Source organism: Excalfactoria chinensis, unplaced genomic scaffold (assembly GCF_039878825.1).
Source record: "Excalfactoria chinensis isolate bCotChi1 unplaced genomic scaffold, bCotChi1.hap2 Scaffold_71, whole genome shotgun sequence".
NCBI lineage: Eukaryota > Metazoa > Chordata > Aves > Galliformes > Phasianidae > Excalfactoria > Excalfactoria chinensis.
In genome coordinates, this window is record NW_027315711.1 from 214327 (window position 1) to 237109 (window position 22783).

Sequence of the window (22783 nt, forward strand, 5' to 3'; positions counted from 1 at the left end):
GAGTGGCAGTTAGGGGAGCCCCTCCCCCAACGGGGCTTCTGTGACCGTTGGGCTCAGCCCCTTTCCCCCAGGCTTGCCATGGTTTCATTTCTCATACCCAAACATCCTTCCCGTCCCATCTCTAACCTGATAGCGTGGACGTTTGCTCCTGGCTTCCAGTGTATCTTGGGGCAGAACAGGCAGCACTGTCTTTGCTGCTCTTCCCTCTTTGCTGCTTCCCTTTCCTGCTCTTCTCCTCAGCCACCATCCGTCCAACCTTCAGCTCTTCTCCCTTACTCTTATCCTCTCCTCTTCAGCTCTTCTGCTCTTTTTCTTTCCTTGGATGCTCACTCCTCTCTCTCGTGCACGTCTACTCCTCTTCTGCTTTTCTTTCTTACCCGCATCCTCTCCCGTTCTTCTCATCTGCTCTTCCGACTTAGCCGTATCCTCTTTGCACCTCTCATGCTCTCCTCTTCTTCTCTTCCGACCACTATCTGCTCTTCTGCTCGAGGGCGCTTTTCCTTCTCTGCTCTTCTGCCCTCTCTTCCTCCCTTCTGCTCTTGTTCTCTTCTGCACTTCTCACTGACCGCTGTCCTCTCTTCCCGTCTTCTGTCCTTCCCTTCATCCCTTCCTGTCACTCAGGTCCACTGCATGCACCTGAGCTCCCCTGGTTTGGCCCTGCCTTCCCACCAGGTGCTCCATCACTGTTTCAGGCCATGACTTAGCATTTCCGCTATACCCTGCCATTTCCTTTGTTGTTTTCCCCAGCTATCACTGTATCCCGTTTGACAAAATGTATACTCTTTGTTCTGTCAAGCATACGAGATTTACAGGCAGAAGCTAAGCTAGTATATATTGCCATATACCTGCAAGATCTTAAGTTTGTTTAACTAGTTCTTCTCAGATCTTATTTTGCAAGGACATTCTGTTCTTTCTTCATCTCAGCAAGCTAGGGCTCAGGAACCAAGAGCTCCCCTCTGGAGCCCTCCAGCTCAGGACTCTCCTCTTTTGCAGAGCCCAGTTATTTTTTAGGTGGTCAGCCAGAAGAACAACCGGTCAGGGAGGACATTGCTTGCTGTGGGTCTTGGCAACTGTCTCCCTCTCTGGAACAAGAAGATGGATCAGATCTGCTTTTCTTTCCGTTTTTGCACGACTTTCCAAATCTGTGCTCTGCACAGGCAATGAAGGGCACCTACCACGGGTGCAGAATAGTCTGCTCCCAGCTTTGTTGCAGGCAGCGGTGCTCCTTGAACTATGTCATGGGTTTGCCCTCTTTTCTCTATTGCACTCTTAAGATTTCTTTTGCACTCACCCACCTTCACCTTGTGAGGCTCACTAGTGCTGCTGCACGCAGGCACACTGTAACTCTTTGGTACATGCTATCCCACTGAAAAAAAAACACCTCATTAGAGCAGGAGAGCCTGTGGATCTGTTTAACCAATTGCCTGTTTGTTAACACTTCTGTCGTTCTGCCCAGACACTCTTGTCTTTTGTCTTTTTTATTTGAAAGGGGAGTTTCAGTTTAAGCTCAGGCTTCACTATATGCAGCACAGGCATGACGTACCAGTACAAAAGCATGGAATGACTTCCTGATGTGGATACTACTTCGCTTGTTAGTAGGAGAGATCAGACCAACATCCAAACAAACATTTCACACAAGACTGAAATAACTTACTTACAGGGATTCTGGGCGATTTCCTGATGTATTTTATAAGCCTGGGTGCAAGAAGTCACTTGGTTTACAGAAAGTTTATTTTTAGGATTTATGTCTTGTAGCAAACGCTTTGAGAACTCCCTCAGAGCAGCACTGTTTGTGCAGATAGGTTAGACCAAAGCTGGAGAAGCAAACCACCTTCTTTCATCAGACCAAGTTTTCAGTTCACTTGCAGTGCCACAGTGTGTGTGTGTACTGATACATACGTACCTTTAAGACTCCTATGGACTCCCCTTTCCAAGACTTCCTGTTGTTCAGTTTCTTTGATTAGCTCTCTGTAAAAGGAAATAACATTCGGTCTTTATTGCCTTGATTTGTTACTCTTTGTTTCCATAAAGTAACTCAAGTTCTGCCTACTGATCAATCCAAAGAGCAATCAAAGATTATGAATAAGGGTCCCTTGGGAATTCACAGAAGTTGTGGACGCACCCTCTCTGGAAATGTTCAAGGCCAGGCTGGATAGTGCTTTGGGCAGCCTGGTCTAGTGGGAGGTGTCCTTGTCCACAGCAGGGTGGGGTGAAATAAGATGATCTCTGAGGTTCCTTCCAACCCAGACTGTTCTGTGATTTTATGATCTTTAAACTTTACTTAATATCACATTAAGAATAATGCTCGGAAATGCCCAACGCTCACCAGGAAAAACTCATATTAAAATGCTGTGTGGTTGTTTGGATCTTCTCACTCCTTCTGCATTCCCAGCTTTTCCTGCTGCAGTTGAGCTGCTGGAAGTAGTAACTACTTCTGTCTGCCCCCTGATGTCTGTTCCTGATACAGGACGAACAAACAGATTTCTCCAACCTGTTACTTCATTTCCATTTAAAAAGGTCTAGTAAGCTTAATGTTGTTGTTGTCGTTTTGTTTTGTTTGTTTGTTTGTTTTCCTGTCATGAGATATGTATGTCTCACGCTCATCAAGGTATATGGGTTTGGAACCACTGCGTGCTGTTGTTGTACTATTTCATTAATTTTTCTCAAATCTTGCACTAATCGGTAGGAAACCTCAGGTTCTGTTTGACTGGCAAAATGGGGGTATTGAAAGGTGACAGATGTGGTTCCAGCAACCCATCCCTTAGTAATCACTGTTTTACAGGTTTAAGGCCAATACGTCCCTCAAATGGAACTGGATATTGTCTCTGTCTTATGACTTCATGTTTTTCTTGCATTTTTATTTTCAAAGGGGTTATTTTTAATCCCCCTCTATTTCCTCCTTGGACCCAAACCGCAGGGTCTATCTCTCTCTCGTCTGCCTCAGTTAATACATTCACTGATACAGTAATCCCACCTTGACACGTTGTTATTTGCATTCCCAGTTTCATCAGCTATCCGCAGCAAGTTGTTCCCTGCATCAGGTACGTAGAATAATTGTCCTGCTATTGCTTTAAACACGAGTTTCAGCTCGATACTGTCATCCCAGTTCCCTCTACCCCCAGTTATCTTTAAGGTCTCATTTGTTAATTTGAGTCCTGAGAGCTCAATGCCTTGGTAAGATTCGGGGACTTGGGTACTGCCTCCCTAATCCCAGCCATTATTATGTCTCGCCGATCTTTCCTATTTTGCCGCTCTTGTGGATTATTACCATCCCATTTGAGGTCTTCCACTGGCTATTTTTGCTCCAGGACGCCCTGGAGGGTTATTCTTTTCCCACTCTTGCGTAGCTGCTCACCTAATCATGCCATGCCTCTTGCTTCTCCAGTAAACAACAGAATAGACATCAGTTCCATCCACGAGTACAAATGTAGCCCCAGAAATTGATCAAACTGTTCTGCTACTCTTAGAGGATCCTCATCCGAGGATTTCAGTTCCTTCTTAAAATGTCTAACTTCTCCACTAGTGAGTGGGGAGTTTAATAGTTTACAGCCTATTTGTCCTTGTCCCAGCGGGAGCTCCCGTAAGGGGCACACTGAGGTGCTGTTACAGCTGGTGTCTGGGAAAGGAAAACTTTGCATATCACTTTTACATACAGGGTCTTGCAAATGACACCTGGAAGGAGGTACAGGCAGGAGGCCCAGCACCCTGCAACCTCCAGGTGAGTGAGAGCAGCCAAGGATTCCTTTGGGATCTGCAGGTTCGTAGTGTGGAGCATTACGTGGAGGAACATCTGAGTATAGAGATGATGGCAGAGGTACAGAGCTAAGCATCACAGAGAGGCACAGTCACTCTGCTTGTTTCCCAGCACAAGACAGAAACTAGGAGCAACGAGGAAAAAGTGGACGCATTCTGCTTCCCTCTTCTGTCCCACACCTGCCCTGTCAGAGGGGAGGAACAGCCACGCTCCCACTGAGACGTTCCTCTCACAGCCAGGCAGCCTCAGGTTGGAGAACTGCTGGCTGCAGGATGGGAAAACCAGTTGCAGGAGTGCGTGTACACAGGAGTGTGCGGAGGAGCGGGGTAGCAAAAGTGTGTGAGTGCACGTGTGAGTGTGCGCGGGGATGGGTGGTAAACGTGTGTGCATGCATGTGCGGAGTGCAAGGATGGGGTTGCGCACATTCGTATGAGCAGAGGGGTGTGCAAAGGGGTGGGGTTGCACATGCATCGGTGGGTAAGCGAGGAAGAGGTGGCACACGTGTGTGTCCCCAGGAGTGCTCAAAGGTGTGCGGTTGTACATGTGTGTAGATGCAAAAGCGTTCCTGGATGGTATTTGCACGTGGATGTGCAGAGAGTTTGCCAGCATGTGGATGCATGTGCATAAGCAGTGTGTGAAGGGATGTTCTTTCACGTCAGGGTGTGCACTGTGCATTCATGTGTGCAAAAAGGTGTTTGCAGGTGTACTGTTTGTTCTTGCACACTTGTGTGTATGCACATGGCTGTGAGCAAGGCTGTGCAAGCCTTCATGCACGAGTGAGCGTGCACGTAGTTGTGGACAAGGCTGGGGTTGCAGACGTGGGTGTGCAGGGGTGAACAAACCGGTGCAGCTGCACAGGTGTGTCCACGCATTGCAGAGATCTGTGCATGCATGAGGGAAGGTGTGCAAGGACGAGGTGGTACGTGTGCGTGTGTGTGCGTGTGTGTGTGTGTGTCTGTGTGTGTGTGTGTGCATGCGGGGAGTGCAAGACTGGGGTCGTGCCCATTTGCACGAGCACAGAGGTGTGCAAAGCGGTGGGCGATTGCTACTTGCAAGAAGCAAGTGTGTCAGTGCTCCAGTTGCAAGGAAGTGCATTGCTGGACCAGGTCAGAGCTGAGCCTGCAATGGCAGCCTTCTTTGCACAGCCCACCGAGGGTGACGCAGTTGTGCTTTCTGAGCAGCTCAGGGACGTTCTGGACAGAAAGAGCCGAGTCCAAAGTGCCTGGTGTGAAGTGCTGCGAACATTGGGCTCTCTGGGCGAGCTCCGGGCTGACAGCACCGCTCCCCTCTGCCCTCGCCTGGGCCTGCTGGGAGCTGCAGGGCCTGCTGGGAGCTGCAGGCCCCGCAGGAACTACCACTCCCAGGATGCAAAGCTCTTTGTTTTGTTGTGTTTTGTTTTGTTTTGTTTTGTTTTGTTTTGTTTTGTTTTGTTGTGTTTTGTTTTGTTTTGTTGTGTTTTGTTTATTTGTTTTGGGCGGGCTGCCATGCTCCAAGCAGTTCTGTTCCTGGCAGTGAGGCTGCAGGGAGGTCGGTCATCTCAGCAGTCATCGACGCTGTAAGTGCTGCAGCTCTGCAGCCATGTATGGCCTTCCTAGTGTGCAGAGACAGATGGGACCCAGAGGGCTTATGGAGGGGATGCAGAAGGGGGGGACATAGATTGGACTCGGAAAGAAGATGGAGGGGATATGGAGAAGACTAGGAAGAGGACGTAGAGAGGACGTAGGTGGGACATGGAGGTGAGATAGATGGGGCATGCACTGGATATAGAGGGGTGAGAAGGCAAGGTGGATCGTGGGGACAGGGGCACAGGTCAAGGGCCAAGTCCAGCTCTGCAACCACAGCAACATGTTGGGGGACGCCGAGCTGCAGCTGGGGGTGAAGCAGAGCAAGATGGAGGGAGGGACATTCAGGAACTGAAAACATCTTCCAATGGGGCTTTCTCCATACCACAGCCTGCAATGCAGCCACACGACCTAGGCAGGCCTCAGACTCTGATCCTGCTGCTGGGTACTGCAGGGTGCAGCCTGGCTCAGTCCTTACTGCACCTGGGGACTGATGGCTGTGTGTGGGATCGCAGTGAGCCTCCTCCACTACAGGCTGAGCCACTCAGCTCTCCAAGAATTCCCATAGCCCTTTCTCATCCCTCCATTCCCACGCAGAACTGACTGAGGAGGGGAGGGGGTCCTGGAGGGGAGGGATGGGTCCAACGGTGGTGGCAGATCTGGGTCGCTGCCCTTTCTGCTGCCCAGATTGCCCTGAAGGTGGGCCTGGGGGCCCGGGGAGGTGGGCTTTGTAACTGAATGAACGGCTGAAAAGAGGTATAGCAAAGTGAATGCAAGACATTTAATAATGGAATGTACAAAACAGTAAATAAATGACAATAGCTTGTGTTGCCAGGAGCGCATGGACAGTAAGCAAAGTGTTGTGCAGGCAGGGAGAAATGAGTGCTGTGGGTCCTGGGGGCAGCAATGAGAGATGCTCCTCCTGCTAGTGCTGTTCCACTGGAACTTCCCTTTGTTTTTCTACTTCTGGGAATGTTTGAACTGGTTGAAAGATGTCTACAGACAGAAGTGTAGCAAAGTGAATGCAAAACATTTAACAAGTCATTGAGATCTGACAGTGAAAGCAACTTTCTTTCCAAATATCTTATTTTCAGGAATAAAAAGCAGCATTTTGTGTAGAAAATGTTTTATTTTGGGGATAGAAAGCAGTGATTTGGTGAGATACTATCTTCTATTTGGTAAAACAGATGATGTTTTGGAGAGAAAATGTCTTATTTTGGGGATATAAGGTGGCATTCTGGGAAGAAAATGTGTCATTTTTGAATACTACACTTGATGACACTGTCTCCCATGCTAACCTCCTGCAGAAGCTGGCAGCCCGTGGCTTGGATGGGTACACTCTCGGCTGGGTAAGGAGCTGGCAGGAGGGCCGGGCCCAGAGAGTGGTGGTAATGGAGTTAAATCCAGTTGGAGACCAGTCACAAGAGGTGTTCCTCAGGGGTCGGTGCTGGGGCCTGTCCTCTTCAACATCTTTATTGATGACTTGGATGAGGGCATTGACTGCTCCCTCGGTAAGTTCGCAGAAGACATCAAATTGGCTGGGAGTGTGGATCTGCCTGGGGGTAGCGAGGCCCTACAGAGGGATCTGGACAGGCTGGAGAGCCGGGCTGAAGCCAATGGGATGAGGTTCAACAAGAGCAAATGCCGGGTCCTGCACTTTGGCCACAACAAGCCCAGGTGATGCTACAGACTTGGGGCGGAGTGGCTGGAGGACTGTGTGGAGGAAACGGAGCTGGGGGTATTGATTGACACGACACGAGCCGTTCATGATCGGGTCCTTTCCCGGCAGCCGCCCCCCCCCAACAGGCCCCGGGCCGCCCCCAGGCCGGCCTGAGCCACGTGACAGGAAGTGCTTGGCGGCGGCGGCGAGCACTTCCGGGGCGATGCAACATGGCGGGGCCGGGAGGAGCGGGCTGTGCGCTGCGGACGGGGTCGGGCCTCGGTGCGGGGGCACGGAGGGGCTGCCGGGGGAGGAGCTCGCGGCGCTGCCGGCACCCAGAGGCGGCTCCCGGGCGGCTCCACGGTCTCGCTGCGGAGTCAGCCGGCCGGCCCCAAAAGCCTGGAGGCAGAGCCTGAGCCGGCCCGGATCGTGCGGTGCGGCTCCGGCCGTGCTGGGCCGCGCGGCAGGAAGACGTCCGTTTGTTTGCCGGTCGCTCGCTGGCTGTAAGATCCGGGTGGCGCCGGGTGCCGAGCCGCGACTCCCCGGCGTGCTTCGGTCCGCTGTTGTGCTGACTTGCGGGATCAAACTCTATAATCCAGAGATCGGTTATAAAGCAGGTATGTTTATTCCAGCTTCCTTTACTTATTGCTATAAACTACCTTTAACTATCCCCCTTTTAGCCCCCCTTTGTTCCAAATTCCTGCTTCGCTCTTCATTCCCCCCTTTTCTTTCATCTAGCAGGATTTCTCTCCTGCTAGATCATTCCTTTCCAGTGTGTGGCATCTAGATTCCCTTATCATTTCTATGTTCTTGTTGATTGTCACCCACCAAAACAGCGACTCAGATCCTGCAGCATTTTGATTTCTTGCCTTAAATTTATCAGGGACACCTCTAGGTACCTGACTGAATCTATATACATTTCTTTTTCAAATGCCAGGGTGAATGGTAGAACTCATTGAACAGGTGCCTCCCCAGTGAGATGGTTAAGTCGGACCATAAAATCTTTCCCCCACGGTACCACCAGAGATCTGCCCTGGAGATTCCCAATCTTGTATAATTTCCTGCTGAGTCCTCCATAACATTCAAGACCTCACTGCATAAGGAAGTTTCCCATAGGCCTGGTAGCCTTCACACCCTGCCGTGAGAGGCAAGCTGTGTGGTTACCTACTGCTGTAGAGATTGCAGGAGGGATCTTGACATCTGTATCAGGCATTGGAGGAACGAGAGAGAGAGATCTGCAGTCTCTGTTTCCCAGGCAGTTTTCTCTTGGTACAGGGCAATCATGCATCACATTCTCTTGGGGTCCTTGGTCCACCCCAGCAGAAAGGGCACCACCTGAGCTACGGGCCATTCTTATACACAAGCAAAGCAATTGCTACGGTTGGGACTCTGGACAGTACACTTAATCCATTCTACCCAGGCATTAATGTCCCCGTATCTTGTTTCGATTTCCAGTGTTTGCCTAAGATCTTTTATCTCCTGAACTGTCCTAACTGCAGGGTTTTTAGGGAGATTTTCTACCCCTTTTTAAGCTCTTCCCTATCCTGGATGTTCTGGGTATTTTCAAGGAGTGTATATGTCCAGCCTCAATAGGCAGTTGTCCACCATACATCATTCCATACACTACAAGAGTCCCTCATTCACATCAAAACTATCAGTTGGTCCCTCCCCTGCATTACTGTCAAATTTTACATTTTCCAGATAATTATCAGGATAACGAATGGGTGCAGCAGTAAAAACTCCTTGTTACAGCATGGAAAACTTTTGTGAGCATTAGTTCTATATAGGTTATAATACTCTCCCACTTACACATACAATTTATTCACCTATTTGAGGAGAAGTTAAAGGTTAGTTAAAATGATAATAAAAAAATGCATATATAAAAAAACTTTTCATGATTTCCTTCTAATTCTTATCTTTTAAAGGTTTTTCTGTGGCAACAGTTCCCACGCCTCAGGGCTAGTGGATGCCTTTACCAGTGTGTAGTGAGTCCATCCTTTCTCGGCATCCTCACAGCTGTTTCAGTCATTAGAAGTACTTGGAACGGTCCTTCCCAGTCAGGCTGCAGCTTTGTCTCCTTCCCCATCTGGATCAGGATCCAGTCCCCAGCTTGAAATGGGTGAACTAGAGATTTCAAAGATGATGTTTGTGCTAATAGTCCTTGGATCCTGGTCAGTAGCAGTTACTGCATAAACTGCCTTACAGTCTCCTTGTTTCACAGAACTGCAGCTGTGCAGTAAACCAGGAACTTCTGCATCTTCTAGGGGTTTGTCCTTTAGGTCTGACTGACCGTCTGAAATGTGCAGCTTCAGTTGTTTCAAAGCAGTCAGGAGATACTGGTTCTCCAGGTGTTCCGCTAAGGAAAAATACTGGGTTGACAACATTAGTCACAACCATCTCTACAACATCCTGCTCTATCAGGATGGGCCTGGTATTTCAGGAATCTCTGGGGTGAGAGCCAATGTCCCCCTTTTGCCTCCAATACAGTAAACACTGGATGAGATATTAAAACTGGGATCCTTTGGCCCAATGGAGATTTACAGGCTGCTTGAATATTGAGCACCAGTGCAGCCACTGCCCTCAGACACCCTGGCCATCCCTTACTCGTTTCCTTGGCAATTTGCAGCTCAGGGGTTTGGCAGATGGCTTCTTTCCTGGCATTCCTTAAGGTTCAAAGTCCAGCTGTAATCTCCCAAATATGTCACTTGCTGTTGAGTTAGTTGTGCTTTCTGTAAACCAAGAAACTCAGCAGACTCACAGACCATTGCACAGTTCTCTTTTGTTGCTGTGGCATCCACGTGCTGCAGTAAAGTTCCACCCTGGGATGGAGGATCCCAGGTCTCGGGCTCACGAGTTGACCAGTTCACAAAAATCTTTAGGCTGTTCTCACAGCCCTGGGTAACACTGTGCTGGTTAACTGAGTCTCTTCTCCCCATATTGGCCAAACCAGGCAGAACAGACATGCTTCAAATCCAGAAGGTAAACTCCACCTATTCATTCCTTGACTGGGTTAATAAGGTGCATGGATTTGCCACCACTGAGTGTATCTCAGTGTAATGAGAATTACTGAGTGTAATTCTATTACTTGTCCTCAAGTCTTGTACCAAACTATTGCACTTGCTATCAGAAATTTTTGCAAAATTGGAGTCCAAGCTCCAAAAAGTTATCTATTATTTCTTCTATCCTTCTACAGTCACATATCCTTATAGGGCACCGCTTTACCCTGACTGGGCAATCTCTTGCTTTTAACTTCTATTTAGGGCTTCATGTTTGGCCCTGATGCCCACCCCCCTATGTGCATCATATTTGAGATTGCTGTGATTCCTGGGGGTACAACGTTGTTTTTCCTGTTTGTGTTAGAGCCACATTTACAGTTTTTAATCAGTCAATATTGTTGGACCCTTAGCTCCAGTTTTATTCAATTTCTTGCCAGAGTAACCTGGCAGGTACAAGAATTGCTGTATTCCTACTTTTATTTAATTAATCCAAAAAACATAAACCTTTTCTTGTTGGGCAGTAGCTTCTACTACTGCTACAAAACCATCTATGGGTAGTAAGAAGCACCCATATCCACCAGAAAATAAACCTCTTCATCCTGCTTCCCTAGATGCAGTTTCCCTTTGCAGTTTGCACACTGCTTTCCTTCCAGGGGCGGAGCTTTCCCTGGGCTCTTCAAGCCCCCACTCCCTTCACCTCTCCCTGAGGGGATCTCTGGGTCCTATGGCCCTATTCTAGCACCACAACAGTAACAGCTGTTATTATCACCAATTCCCTTACTATCTGTTTGTCGATCAGTTTGTTTTGTTTTGTTTTCATATCGTTCACCTCTCTTCAGTCCTGATATCCCTGTTATACCTTGCCAGTCCTTGCCTTCTTCAGCCTGTGTCTGTCCCAAACTTTTTCACTTTCCAAACTCTCATCGTTACATAAACTACTAACATCCTATTTCAGTTTTATCTCCTTCTCTCCAGAGGTGTCCAGTGCTAACACTGGAATTTCAGGCTTCCCAGACCTCTGCACATGAAGGCTGTTCTCACCTCCAGTGCCCTGTCCCCTTCACTTCCCCCTTTCCACCTCCCCCTTTGTGGATTACAGCAGCAGTCTCTGTCTGGCTCTCTCTCTCTTTCTCTCCAAGAATTCTTGGTGGGGGGGGGGAGTAACAGTGCAGGGGGTTGCTCTCATACAGGCACAGATAAACTCACCTTCTCTTTAACTCTTTTTCCTTTGCACACTATTCCACTATTTGTCCCCTCAGTTACATTTCCACATACCCTCAGTTATACTTCTGTATCATTAACAATTACAATTCTTATACCATCAAAGCAGTTTGTTCCATTCCGTTCAGAGCCCACAGAACAAACAATACAGTTTTTCAGTTTCCACAAACACCCTTAGTACCATATAACGTTCCTTTAGCAATCCATAGCGTTCAGTTCCTTGGGCTGTACCACCCTTATTTTTATGGCCTTATTTCATGCTTTTCTTGATTCCCAATTTCATCCCCTAGTTTTAATTCAGTACTCTCAAAAATTGGTGCTGTCATCCAGGTTCTCTCTACCCCTGTTGTCTTTAAGGCCTCATTTGTTAATTCGAGTCCTGATACCTTATGGACCAGCAATGAATGAGGTGCCCCCATATCAACTAAAAACACAACTTCTTCACCCTCAGGTCCCACTTTTATATTTACATGGGGCTCCTGGTGGGACCAAGATTTTGAAAGCCCCAGAAATTGATCTCATTGTTCTGCTACTCTTACTTTTATTTAACTCTTTTTTTTTTTTTTTTTTTAAATCTCAATTAAAGATTTCATTTCCTTCTTAAAATTTCTAATGTCTCCACTAGTGAGTGGGAGTTTACATAGCATATTTGTCCTTGTCCCAGTGGGACCTCCCATAAGGGGTACACTGAGGTGTTGGTACAGCTAGTGTCCCTTTCACATTGTTTTAATTCTCTTCAGAGCCCAGCATGCCCCCCTTTTCTGTGAAATGACCCTATGTGCTTTACCATTTTCTCTTACTGGGGCAGTGCCTGTCTCCCTTTGTGCTACATTGGGGTTACATGGGGGAAGATTCTCTAGAGGGTCCCACTGATGAGTTTTTTTGTTTGTTTGTTTGTTTTTCCTAATTCCTCTTCCTCCTGGTCCCGGCCTTTTTCTTTTTACTAATTACAGGCTGATTTCTTGTATCCAACAGGCAGCATATTCTGATTCCTCCTTCGAAAAGGGGTTTTGTTCTTATATATATACATATAAATTCAAGATCTGACAAACCCAAACTTCATCAGATCCATATTTTGGCCAAATATTGATTTTCTCTAGGCCATATCTGTACACAATATTTAAACAACTTTACCCTGTCCTTTTCCTGATTTTGGGATCATTTTTTCTTAGGTATCTCTTTCCCTTGTGTTCCCTCCCATTACTCCAGGTGTAAGGTTCAAACTTCAGCTGTAATCTCCCAAATATGTCACTTGCTTTTATTTGTGCTTTCTATAAACGAAGAAACGCAGCAAACTTCTACCAGGTTGCGAATACAATTAGAATACAGTTATACAGTGCTCTATCCCCAGAGCTTTCCATCATTTTTCTTAACACAGCTTACGGTTCATTTCAAAAGAAACTAACAGAGATGAACTTGGGTTAGCGTAGCCCGTTTTAAATGATCCTACTGTGTCTTTTCCAGGCTGGTAGCAGAATGGAGACTTTCCCGAGGCGCTGAGGAACAGACGCAAGCTTTTTTTGAAGGCTTCAATGCAATTCTGCCACAGCAGTGTCTGCAGTATGTTGGTGCTAAGGAGCTGGAGGTAAAGGATTCTTTGACTATTGCCAGATCCAGGCTGCTCCACGTAATCCTTCAATTTCAGTCAGTGTCTGAAGAGCAGAGTTCATTGAGGCTGGCGGTTCTGTTTTCAGGATGTGCGAGAGAAGCTGTATGTATCAGTTAGTGTTTGGTTAGCGCGTTGTTCTTAACTTTCTTCTTTGCAACCAACGTGCACGTTTCTAACGTTAAGATTCTGCCAGTGTAAATTTTTTGGCTAACAGTGTTTTGTCATCCTTGACAATGTGATTTGCATGTGTTTAAAGAGTGAGCAATTGGAAAGCAAGGGAGATAAGAACCAAATATGAGCGGATGGTTAAATTACTGAGTGGACCAGGTTTTAGCTGCTTTTGTTCTCTCCAAATTATACTCTGCAGCAGAACATCGTATTTCTAGCACAGAATGGTACGGTTAGGCAAGGAGAAAGTATGGTTTGAATGTCTAAATACAAACGTTTTCATGACTGGGTTTTCTCTTTTGTGGCCTCTCCACATTTTCTTCGTGAGCGGATGTTGTTATTTGCTGTGGAAGTCTGAGAGTTTAATATTAAAAATGAGCGTACTGTGATTGCAAGTGCTTTGAAGTACAGTAGTATTGGAGTACAATAGTCTTGCTGTAGAAGCAAAGTAGTAGGTTGTAGTTTCCATGTTTATGATCCTTTTTCTCCCCTAAAGGTGCTCCTGTGTGGAATGCAAGAAATTGATCCAAATGCCTGGCAGAGGCATACCATCTACCGGCATGGTACCAGAAGCAGCAGACAGATGCTGTGGATCTGGCAGGTTTGTAGACATCTTTTTTCCTCACAAGAACACAGCAACAGCTTAGTGAGCAGCAGTCAGAATTACTCAACAGATACGTAGCGTGTAAATATAAATGGTAACTGCTGATCCGTGTAAATATAAATGATAACTGCTGATCCGTGTAAATATAAATGATAACTGCTGATCCAGCTGTCCTAGGGGTGATGGGGAAGTGAATGTCTCAATATTAAACTTAACATCAGTGTTTATTATTATTTTTCAGTTTGTGAAAGAAATAGATAATGAGAATGAGACTTCTACAGTTTGTTACTGGAACGTGCGGATTACCAGTAGGAGGATTTGCTGACCTCATGGGTAACGAGCCCTCTTTAATGCATTTTATGCTCACTTTTATTCCTTGTTTGTTTTTTTTTTTGTTTCTTTGTTTTTTTCCTAATAAGGACCAAGCTGTGTGTTTAAGGGTCTTTTTTAATGAATTTATATGGAATCTTTTTTCTGAGTCTTGCATATTGGTAGAGAAAAAGGGACGGAGGGAATGTGAACACGCCTTGCATCAGTGACATGATAGATGGTTTGGACGTGGTCCTGGCAGGGCAGCCTGCTCTGGGTATCCCTGCTTGCTCACAGTGGAAGGACTAGGTAAACTCCAGAGATTCCTTCCAGTACCAAACCAACGATGTGATGCAGTGGTTGAGTTTCTTTGAAAACAGCTTCATATTTTTGCATTTCACTACGTGGATTGTTTCAGAGGGATGTAGTGAGAGACAGATGTCTTTGTGCTCTGCAAGTAGTTCTAATCTTGTTTTCGAGCCTTTCACACGCTGTTGTCCTGTATTACCTACTGGTAGACACGGGCAGTTAGACCTCAGGATTCATGGTTTGATTTTTGTACAGGGAGCAACGGACCCCAAAAATTTTGCGTTGAGAAAGTTGGGAAGGAAAACCGGTTCCCTAGAAGTCACACCTGGTAAGTACGAAGGATCGAACTCTGCCGTGGTTCTGTTCTTACGGATGGCAATCTCCTTTCAGATTGTAGGAAGTGGGTGTGATATGGAAGTGGCTGAGATTGTGTGAAAGCAAATCACTGGGTGATGGCAGTAAGCTCTGCTGAGTAATAGCTGAACTTCTGAAGAGCAGTTTTGTTGTGGAGCTGATTCCATTGTAAATGCCGTGGATTTGCACACCACTAAAAACATCAAGTTACTTTTAGTACTGAAGGTAGTACTTTATTCTAAAGAGTCTGGGATCGATCTTTCATGATCACCAGACCTGATCTTGGCAATGAAAACAAATAGCCGCATTCGTGCTCCCTCTTGGCTGGAGGAAATGTAGCTTCTGCTCAGTTTCTCAGTTCTGCTGGTGCTTTGTGAAGATGCTCAGATTTTAACTTTCAGATACAGAAGAGAGATAAGGTGAGAGTTGTTACTAAACACGTTGCCAGTTCTGGAAAGTTATCCCTGCTCAAGTGCTTGTTGTGCTTTAACTCTCAGAGACAAGTGCACATCAAGATACGGCTGTTTTAGAGGGTACAAATGCAGTTATCCCTCTGAACAGGACAGTTCACATGCCTGTGTTCCTAGTGGATTTTTTTGGTGGTCTAAGCTGTTGTTCAATACTTAAGGTTTCTCTTTGTTTTCAGTTTCAGTCGCTTGCACCTTCCACCCTAGAAGAATTAGGAGCAGCTGAAGGAAAAGCTGTTATTTGCAATTGAAGAACAGAAGGTTTGGGGCAGGAATAGCTGTGATTTGCACCTTGAAGAATGTGAACTCAACGTGACGTTCTTCTTCGCTTCTTCTGCTTGTTGCACACTTCCTTGTAAAGTAGACTTGACTTGGATTATTTAACAATAGTCGCGTGTAAGTAAATGGATGTTATCCTGAGGTTTTATCCACGTAAACTCTGGATTTCTACCGAGCACTTTCAGAAACCAAAAGAGCAATCAGATATGGCGACAAAGGAATTGTGACCCGAGTAGAGATTTAATACAGCTCTGGGCTCTGCTTTGTTTTACCTTTCGTCACTTAGAATGTGTCCTTAAGGATGGAGAGGTTTTTTTTAAATAGTTTTGTCTTTCCTATTCAGTAGCATATTTGGCTACTGATGTACTGGGAAGTTCAGTAGTAGCTGCAGTGCTGCAGCAACATCATCACCTCTTGACAGCAGTGTTATTAGAGCCGGCTTGTAACCGTCCTCTGCCTACTGTGAGCAAATTCATCACTTAAGCTATTCTTCTAACTCAAGAGTGGCTGGACTGTTTTTCCTTGCCTGGAGTCTGCTCACGTGCCAGTGGGACTCAGACTGCTGTTCAGGGGATGTCAAACTGTGGCACCAATCCAGGGTGTAGCTTTGCTTTGTTTTCCTCACAGTCTTGCTAATTTCAGCAAAATAACCGTCTGCCCAAAGTTGCTGGAGATTTGCTTGTGCCCTCTGAGGAGTTCTGATCTTCTTCTGTGTAACACCTCTAACTTTTCAAACTATGTTCACACTGTGGTTCTTCACTTGTTTTGCAAAAGACAAGACCACCTGGGATTGCACTGATTCAACTTAGATTCCCGTTTGCAGACTGATGTTTCCTGTCGGGAGTGTTAATGGACGTTATCCTCAGTGTTATTCTTCCACGATGCTGTCAGTTTTCTCTGAAGACTTCTTTGGTGTCTCGGGAAGAGGTACAAAATAACTGGGTATTGAAAATGATGGTACTTATCATTTTTGGTGATGAACTGATGATGCAGTATTAGCATTATCAGTTCTCGGAGGACTTGAAAGTTTGTACGTGGATTCCAGACTGTTTGTGTATATGTGCTCTATTGAACAAGGCCATGAGCTTGGATCAGCAGCACTGGATGGTAAAATACTGCACTGAAATTCATTGTTGAAATTTCCTTGTATTGTAATTTCCAATACTCAGGTAACTGTAACAATTTCTCCGTAAGTCAAATACTGGCATCCTTCTGGGAGCTCCATCTTTCTTCCTCTGGGCTCAAAGTCCTCTGGGGAAATGCCACTCCTCCCCTCCCTTCTGAGAGCCACAGTGCCCAAAGAAGGCAGGCCACAGGACCAGAAGGTGAACTCTTGAACTGCCACCGCTCTGCATGATGTTCTGATGTGGGATATCTACAAAACATCCCCAAACCACAACAGGTAGCACGGAGCTGCAATGGGGAATGCCCTCCACACACGGCCCTGTCCGTGCACAATGCTGCAGGCACGCTCTTGCCATCTGCACACACGTGGGCCGGCTTTGCACTGCCGGGCACATCATCTGGCCTGGGCACTGCAGGTACCCACATGATGGGGTGCAGACACGGCAAGGCCAACCCTGGCTGATTGTGCATCTCATTCCCGCTTGGCGTGGGAAGAGGGACTTCAGTGGGACACAATTGCTCCAAAGGAGTTTGGGGCTCGGTTACAAATGTTGCCCTGACTTGTTGGCCTTGTCTGTCACCAGTAGCAGTGGTTACAAAGCACACGGAGGACACATCGCGTTGTGTAAGCTGAATAAAACACGGGATCACACAAAGTACAAACGTCTGAGTTACAACAGCACACATCACCAACTTGTCACAGACACTAGCCCGTGGTTCTGCAGGAGTGGTGACACAAACATTACAGACCATTACTGATGTCAACATCTTCCTTTCACACCCTTTTCTTCCCTGCACACGAAGCAGCAAGCTGCAGGCCATCAGAGGGCTTGCAGTGATGTCAGAAGGTGGCTGCGGTCATCCGAAGGCTTTGTTGGTTGGCAGAGGGCTCCACTGGTTGTCAGAGATGTTCACTGACCATCAGAAGGCTTTATTGATTGAGTTGGGATGTCACTGGTCATCAGAGGGCTTCATTGGTCATCGGGAGATTGGAGGTGTCCATGGGAGGGGATATGCAGCCCTTGTTCGGGGTGATGGGTAGGGGGTTGGGGCACTGAGGCACGCGGCCTAAAGCAGACCCAAAGGTGTGACAAGTGGCTGCAATAAGAGAGGGGCTAAAAGGAGGGTGTTGTGGTCACACTGTGTCCATGCAGAGGTGGATCAAAGGGTGAAGGGTTTGGGAGGAAATGTACAGAGGAACTGAGAGAGAGCAGAGGGAGGGTACTAGGGTTGATGGCAGCATGAGGAGCTGCATCCTTTAGGACTTTGGAGCAGATGATGAGTGAGGGAGGGGAAGCCCACAGGGGTGCAGGACATGGTGTGCATGGCATGGAGCTGGGGAGGCCTCCCAGAACTGTGAGGTGAGCACTGCCAGGCAGGGACAGATCCCAGCAGTCCCTGCTGAGCACGAGAACAAGGACACGGACACACAGAGTGTAGGTTTGCTGAGGGATTTATTGATCATCAGAGGGTGTCACTGACCATCAGGGTCCTCACTGGGCACCAGAGGGCAGCACTGGCAAGGAGGAGCCTTGTCCCTGCAGGGTTTGTCCCCAAGGACTCAGGGCAGGAGAAGGACTGGCAGCAGCCGAGAGACCCGGGGCAGAATGTGGGTCCACTGGGGACGGAAGCCACAGCCCCTGTCCCACCTGCATGGTGACTCTGGCCATCCATAGGGCACCCTGAGCCTGCCCCCTCCAGATCCATTCCTCTTCACAGCCCCATAGAGCGCAAAGGAAGGGCTGGAGGTGACAGTGCCCAGGTCCCCGTGGAACAGGCCACGGACAGTCCCCTCCATGCCATCAATTAATTCCCAGCCCCTGATGCCCGGTCCTCAGGGCTGCGGAGACACCCAGGGTCCCCCAAGTGCCCTGTGGGGCTGTAGTGTCCCCGTGCCGCTCACCTGGACGGTTGGGGTTGGAAATAGGGGCAGGGCGGGGGGGCAGGGAGACTAAGGGGAGGGAAATAAAGGTGCCCAGAGACTTGGGGGTGCCAAATAGAGAGGAAGGGGGAGCTGAAAGGGAGAAGAACGGGGGTTGGGGACCGAAAGAGATGAGAATAGGGCTGCTAAAGAAAGGAGATCTGTTGGTTCCATAAGGATGGGATATGGGAACCCAAAGAGAGGGCATTCTCTGGTTCTTAATGACCTTCAAGGACTCTTCCAGCACAAACCACGTTCTGTCCCTGTGACCTCCCAGGACCCTCCTGTGCTGGTGACGTCACAATGTCGCGCTGACCTCACAGAGCCCCCCCGGGGTGGGGCAGGGGCAGTGGGTCAGCGCCGAACCTGCCGGCCCCATTCTGCAGGCGGTGCAGGTCCTGCGAGCAGCTGTGCCAGTGGTGCAGCAATGCGGGCCCAGTTTGCCAGCGGAACATTAACAGCTCTGCAGCGCGTGGAGCTGCTGCAGCAGCTGGAGCAGGTGAGCTCTGGGTGGACGGGCACAGAAGGGCCGAGCTGCCGGCTGGAGGGCACCCTGCCCACGGCATGGCAGCAGAGAGCCGGGTGCCAACGCCGCTCCTTTCCCCTCGCACAGGCTTATGAGCGGATGATGGAGAACCGCACGGCCGCGGCCAGGGCGTCTTTGCTGAAGGTGAGCAGATGCTGCTGTGTGGGGTGCGGTGGGAGAAGTGCCCTCGTGTGGGTCTGCAGCTCCAGCCCTGCAGGCCCTGCTTGCCCCGATGGAGGAGGCAGGAGGGGACGGAGCCCCGTGGGAGCGCCGGTGCCCTGACGGCCGCTGCTCTTCTCTTTCGCACAGGACGCCCAGCAAATACGGGCTGAAAGAACGGCTGCCCGTAAGGAGGAGCTGGAGCAGGTAGGGGGCAGTGAGGGCTCGTCCTCACAGCTCGGCATCCTCACGCCTCTGGCTGTGCAGGAGGACCTCGGTCCCCATCCCTCGGGTCCGTGGGTCCCAACGCGGCCAGCCCTCATTACAGCCGTTGTCTTGCAGGAGAAGCAGCTCATTGCCCAGCTGGAGGAGCAGCTGAAGGCTGGGAGCGAGGAGATGGAGGTAGTGTGGAGGGGCGAGGGGAGCGGGGCTGCCCACCCCCGTGTTGTGGACATGGAGCTCAGCCTTTTGTCTGCCAGGTGCTGCGCCGGGAGAAACAGCGCCTGCGAGAGGAGCGGGAGGAGCTGGAGCTGGAGGGTGCCTGGTGAGTGCATGGGAGCCACCCATGGGACCCTGCAGCCCACGCCTGCACACGGGGGTCTCTGACACACCTGGGGCAGCAATGGGTGCAGCGCTGCTGGGGATGGGGCTCTGCTTCCTGCATGGTGTGGCAGAGCGGCCCCGTCCCAGCCCTGGGGTGGGCACACGCTGCTGGGGAGCCCCCGCGGTGACAGAGGCCGGCAGCCTCCAACCAAGCCTTGTTGCCCACAGGCGGCAGCATCAGATGGAGCTGGAGGTAGAGCGTGTGCCTGGGGCTGTGCTGCCGGAGCTGGTGGAGGCACAGCTGGTAAGGGGCAGAACACACAGCACCCTCACCCCATCCAACAGAGGTCTCCCTGGGGACAGGGCTCCCTGCAGCACCGTTGTGCTGCTGGGCTCCCAAGTCCTGCATGAAGCCCTGCTGCGCAGCGGGCCCTGACCACCATCCCTGCCCCATCTTCACCTACAGGAGAAGAAGGAGCGGGCCAGGAGACGTGGGCTCTCCTTCTGGATGCAGTGAGTCTCCCCTCCTTGCCCTGTGCCCAGCCAACAGCTGCCGGGCTCCCATCAGTGGGCTGATGGCCAGGACCCCTCTTTTGCCCCACAGGACCATCTGCCTCATCTTGGTCTGCCTCCAGCTGCTGCTCATTGCTGTGCTGGGCTCTGCCCTATTTTACGCCCGGCACTATGACCAGGAGCTGCTCTATCGGCTCCTGCTGCGGGTGCTGCCCCAGCCAATGTACGCTCCCGTGGCGTACTTTGCAAGCAGGACCCTGCGTGTGGTCTGTGATGGGCTGCTGCCCATCTGACCGCCCAGCTCAATAACCCCTCCCAGCTCGGGGCTGCGTGCTGGGGCAGGGGACAGGGCTCTGTCCACATGGAAGGGGCCTCTCCTGTGCTCCTGCCCCCAGGCACAGCAGTGGGGCAGTGCTGGCAGGCGGCTGAGTGCCACCACGTTGGACTTGTTGGAAATCAGTCTGGACTGTCATCGGGAGCCGCTGTCAGCTGAACAACAAACCTCCGACGGCCCATCAGACGGAAGATCCGCACCCGACAGCAGGACGTGGCTGGATCTACCAGCACTGAACCACCTCGCTTTGCTGCCTCTCTGTCTCGTTTTCTTCCCCGTTTTCTGTCTTTTCTCTTGGTCTTCTTTCATTCTTTGACTCATCAAAGCAGCCATGGCCTATGCTAACGGCCTCTCATTGTAATTAGCCCATTAGCCAATGTTACCTCCAATTGGTTGTTAAGAAAGCCCTCAATAAATACCTACCTATTATTCCCCTCAATTTGGTGGTTGTGCCTCTTTGCTGAGCAGGGGAGGCTCAGGAGGTGGGAAAAGATCCACCCCTTGAAAAGCACAGAGTGAGAGCAGACGTAGATGGGAAGAGAAATGGGATGGGCAGCATCCCTCTGCACTCAGATGCCTGCTGCTTTGTCTGCATGCATCTCTTCTGCCCACTGCAGTTTATCCATGAAGGCTGCAGCAAAGATAAAGTGTCTCTGCTATGGAGCCCTGGAGGGGGATAGAGATGGAAAATGGGGAGAAATGGAACCTAAAAGCAGAACCCCGAGGCCAAATGGGTCAGCCCTACAGCAAACTGCATAACCCCAAGAAATAAAAGGGTGAAGCCCTTTCAAAAGGGCCAAAGATTGAACCCCTTTAGCAAAAGGGTGCACCCCAGTGCCAAATGAGATCCAGAGCTGCAGCTCCAGTGCTGTGTTCATTGTTGGGCCCCTCACTACAAAAAAGGCTCAGGGGAGACCTTATTGCTCCCTATAACTTCCAAAGGGAGGCCGTGGTGAGCTGGGGGTCAGTCTCTTCTCTTGCATAACAATGATAGGACGAGAAGGAATGGCCTCCAGCTGCACCAGTTGAAACGAGATGATCATTACAGTGCTCCTCAATGCAGGCCATCCTATGATCCTATGATAAGATATTGAGAGCCCCTCAATGCCCTCCACTGCACCCCAGTGCTCCTCAGAGACCCCAATGCCCTCCATTGCCCCCAGTGCCCCTCAGAGCTCCCCAGTGACCCTCAGAGCCCTCCCCAGTGTCCTCCATTGCTCCTCAGTGCTCCTCAGTGCTCCTCAGAGCCCCCCAATGCCCTCCACTGTCCCCAGTGCTCCTCAGAGCCCCCCAATGCCCTCCACTGCCCCCCAGTGCCCCTCAGAGGCCCACAATGACTTTCACTGCTCCCCAGTGCTCCTCAGAGCCCCCCATTATTCTCCACTGCCCCCCAATGCCCCTCATAGCTTCCCAATGCCCTCCACTGCCCCCCAGTGCCCCTCAGAGCTTCTCAGTGCCCTTCAGAGCCCCCCAATGCCCTACACTGCCCCCCCAGTGCCCCTCAATGCCCTCCATTGCCCCCAGTGCCCCTCAGCGCACTCAGAACCTCCCAGTGCTACCAAAGCCCCCCTGCATCCCTCAGAGCCCCCACTTCCCCCTGGGGCCCCCCAGTGCTGGGCACTGACATTGTTGGTCTAATGCTGGGGTGCTGCTCACTGGGAGGTGACTGAAGGGAGTGACGTTTGGGTGACATTGGGGCTGTGTTGGAATGACGTTGGGGTGATGCTGGGGTGACATTGGTGTGACATTGGGGTGGTATTGTGGTAACACAGGGGTGATATTGGGGCTGTGTTGGCGTGATGCTGGGGTGACATTGGGGTGATGTTGGGTCTGTGTTAGGGTGACATGGGGGTGATGTTGGGGTGACATTGGGGCTGTGTTAGGGTGACATGGGGGTGATGTTGGGGTGATATTGGGTCTGTGTTAGGGTGACACGGGGGTGATGTTGGGGTGACACTGGGGCTGTGTTGGGGTGATGCTGGGGTGATGCTGCTGGGTTGATGTTGGGCTGACGTTGGGGTGACACTGGGGCTGTGTTGGGGTGACACTGGGGTGATGCTGTGTCACGGTTACCTAGATTTACCTGTGCCTGTGACAGGGGGCAGCTGCCCCATAGGGACCCCAGCCCGGAAAAGGAAGGGAAAAAGGGGAATGGGAAAAGAGAACAGTGGCAGCAATCTAAGGAGGAAAAACTTATTTTACTAAATATGATATCGGAATACATGATAACACAATACAATATGATTGAGGCTAATAAATCGAACAAAACAGAGAGACACAGTCCCCAAAAACCGAGAGGCTGACTGTAACCTCTAGGCAACACGGCTGGAACGCTTCCCACTCTCCGAGAGTTCGAGAGAGAGAGAGAGC

General features: G+C 49.7%; 1 protein-coding gene across 2 annotated transcripts; it reads left to right on the top strand.

Moving 5' to 3' along the window:
• Nucleotides 1-7197: 7197 nt before the first annotated feature.
• Nucleotides 7198-21652, top strand: LOC140265216 (uncharacterized). 2 transcript variants are annotated; one of them, XM_072361116.1, is made up of 13 exons: nt 7198-7593; nt 12658-12778; nt 13467-13571; nt 13816-13907; nt 14448-14520; nt 15193-18837; nt 18952-19008; nt 19174-19230; nt 19366-19425; nt 19503-19567; nt 19795-19870; nt 20033-20079; nt 20171-21652. In XM_072361116.1, the coding sequence occupies exons 6-13, from the start codon at nt 18517-18519 to the stop codon at nt 20370-20372; spliced, it is 885 nt and encodes a 294-aa protein (XP_072217217.1). In that variant the 5' UTR covers nt 7198-7593; nt 12658-12778; nt 13467-13571; nt 13816-13907; nt 14448-14520; nt 15193-18516; the 3' UTR covers nt 20373-21652. The 2 variants fall into 2 exon arrangements, with proteins under 2 accessions (XP_072217217.1, XP_072217216.1); XM_072361115.1 differs by having other exon boundaries at nt 19174-19425.
• The last annotated feature ends 1131 nt before the right edge of the window (nt 21653-22783 follow it).

What these genes read in the sequence shown, in the direction of transcription:
- LOC140265216 (XM_072361115.1), top strand. Translation starts at nt 18,517, where the DNA reads ATGGGATATGGGAACCCAAAGAGAGGGCATTCTCTGGTTCTTAATGAC. An exon ending in CCAGGGCGTCTTTGCTGAAG is followed by an intron (nt 19,009 to 19,173) that starts GTGAGCAGATGC and finishes TCTTTCGCACAG; the next exon opens with GACGCCCAGCAAATACGGGC. An exon ending in GGGCTCTCCTTCTGGATGCA is followed by an intron (nt 20,080 to 20,170) that starts GTGAGTCTCCCC and finishes TTTGCCCCACAG; the next exon opens with GACCATCTGCCTCATCTTGG.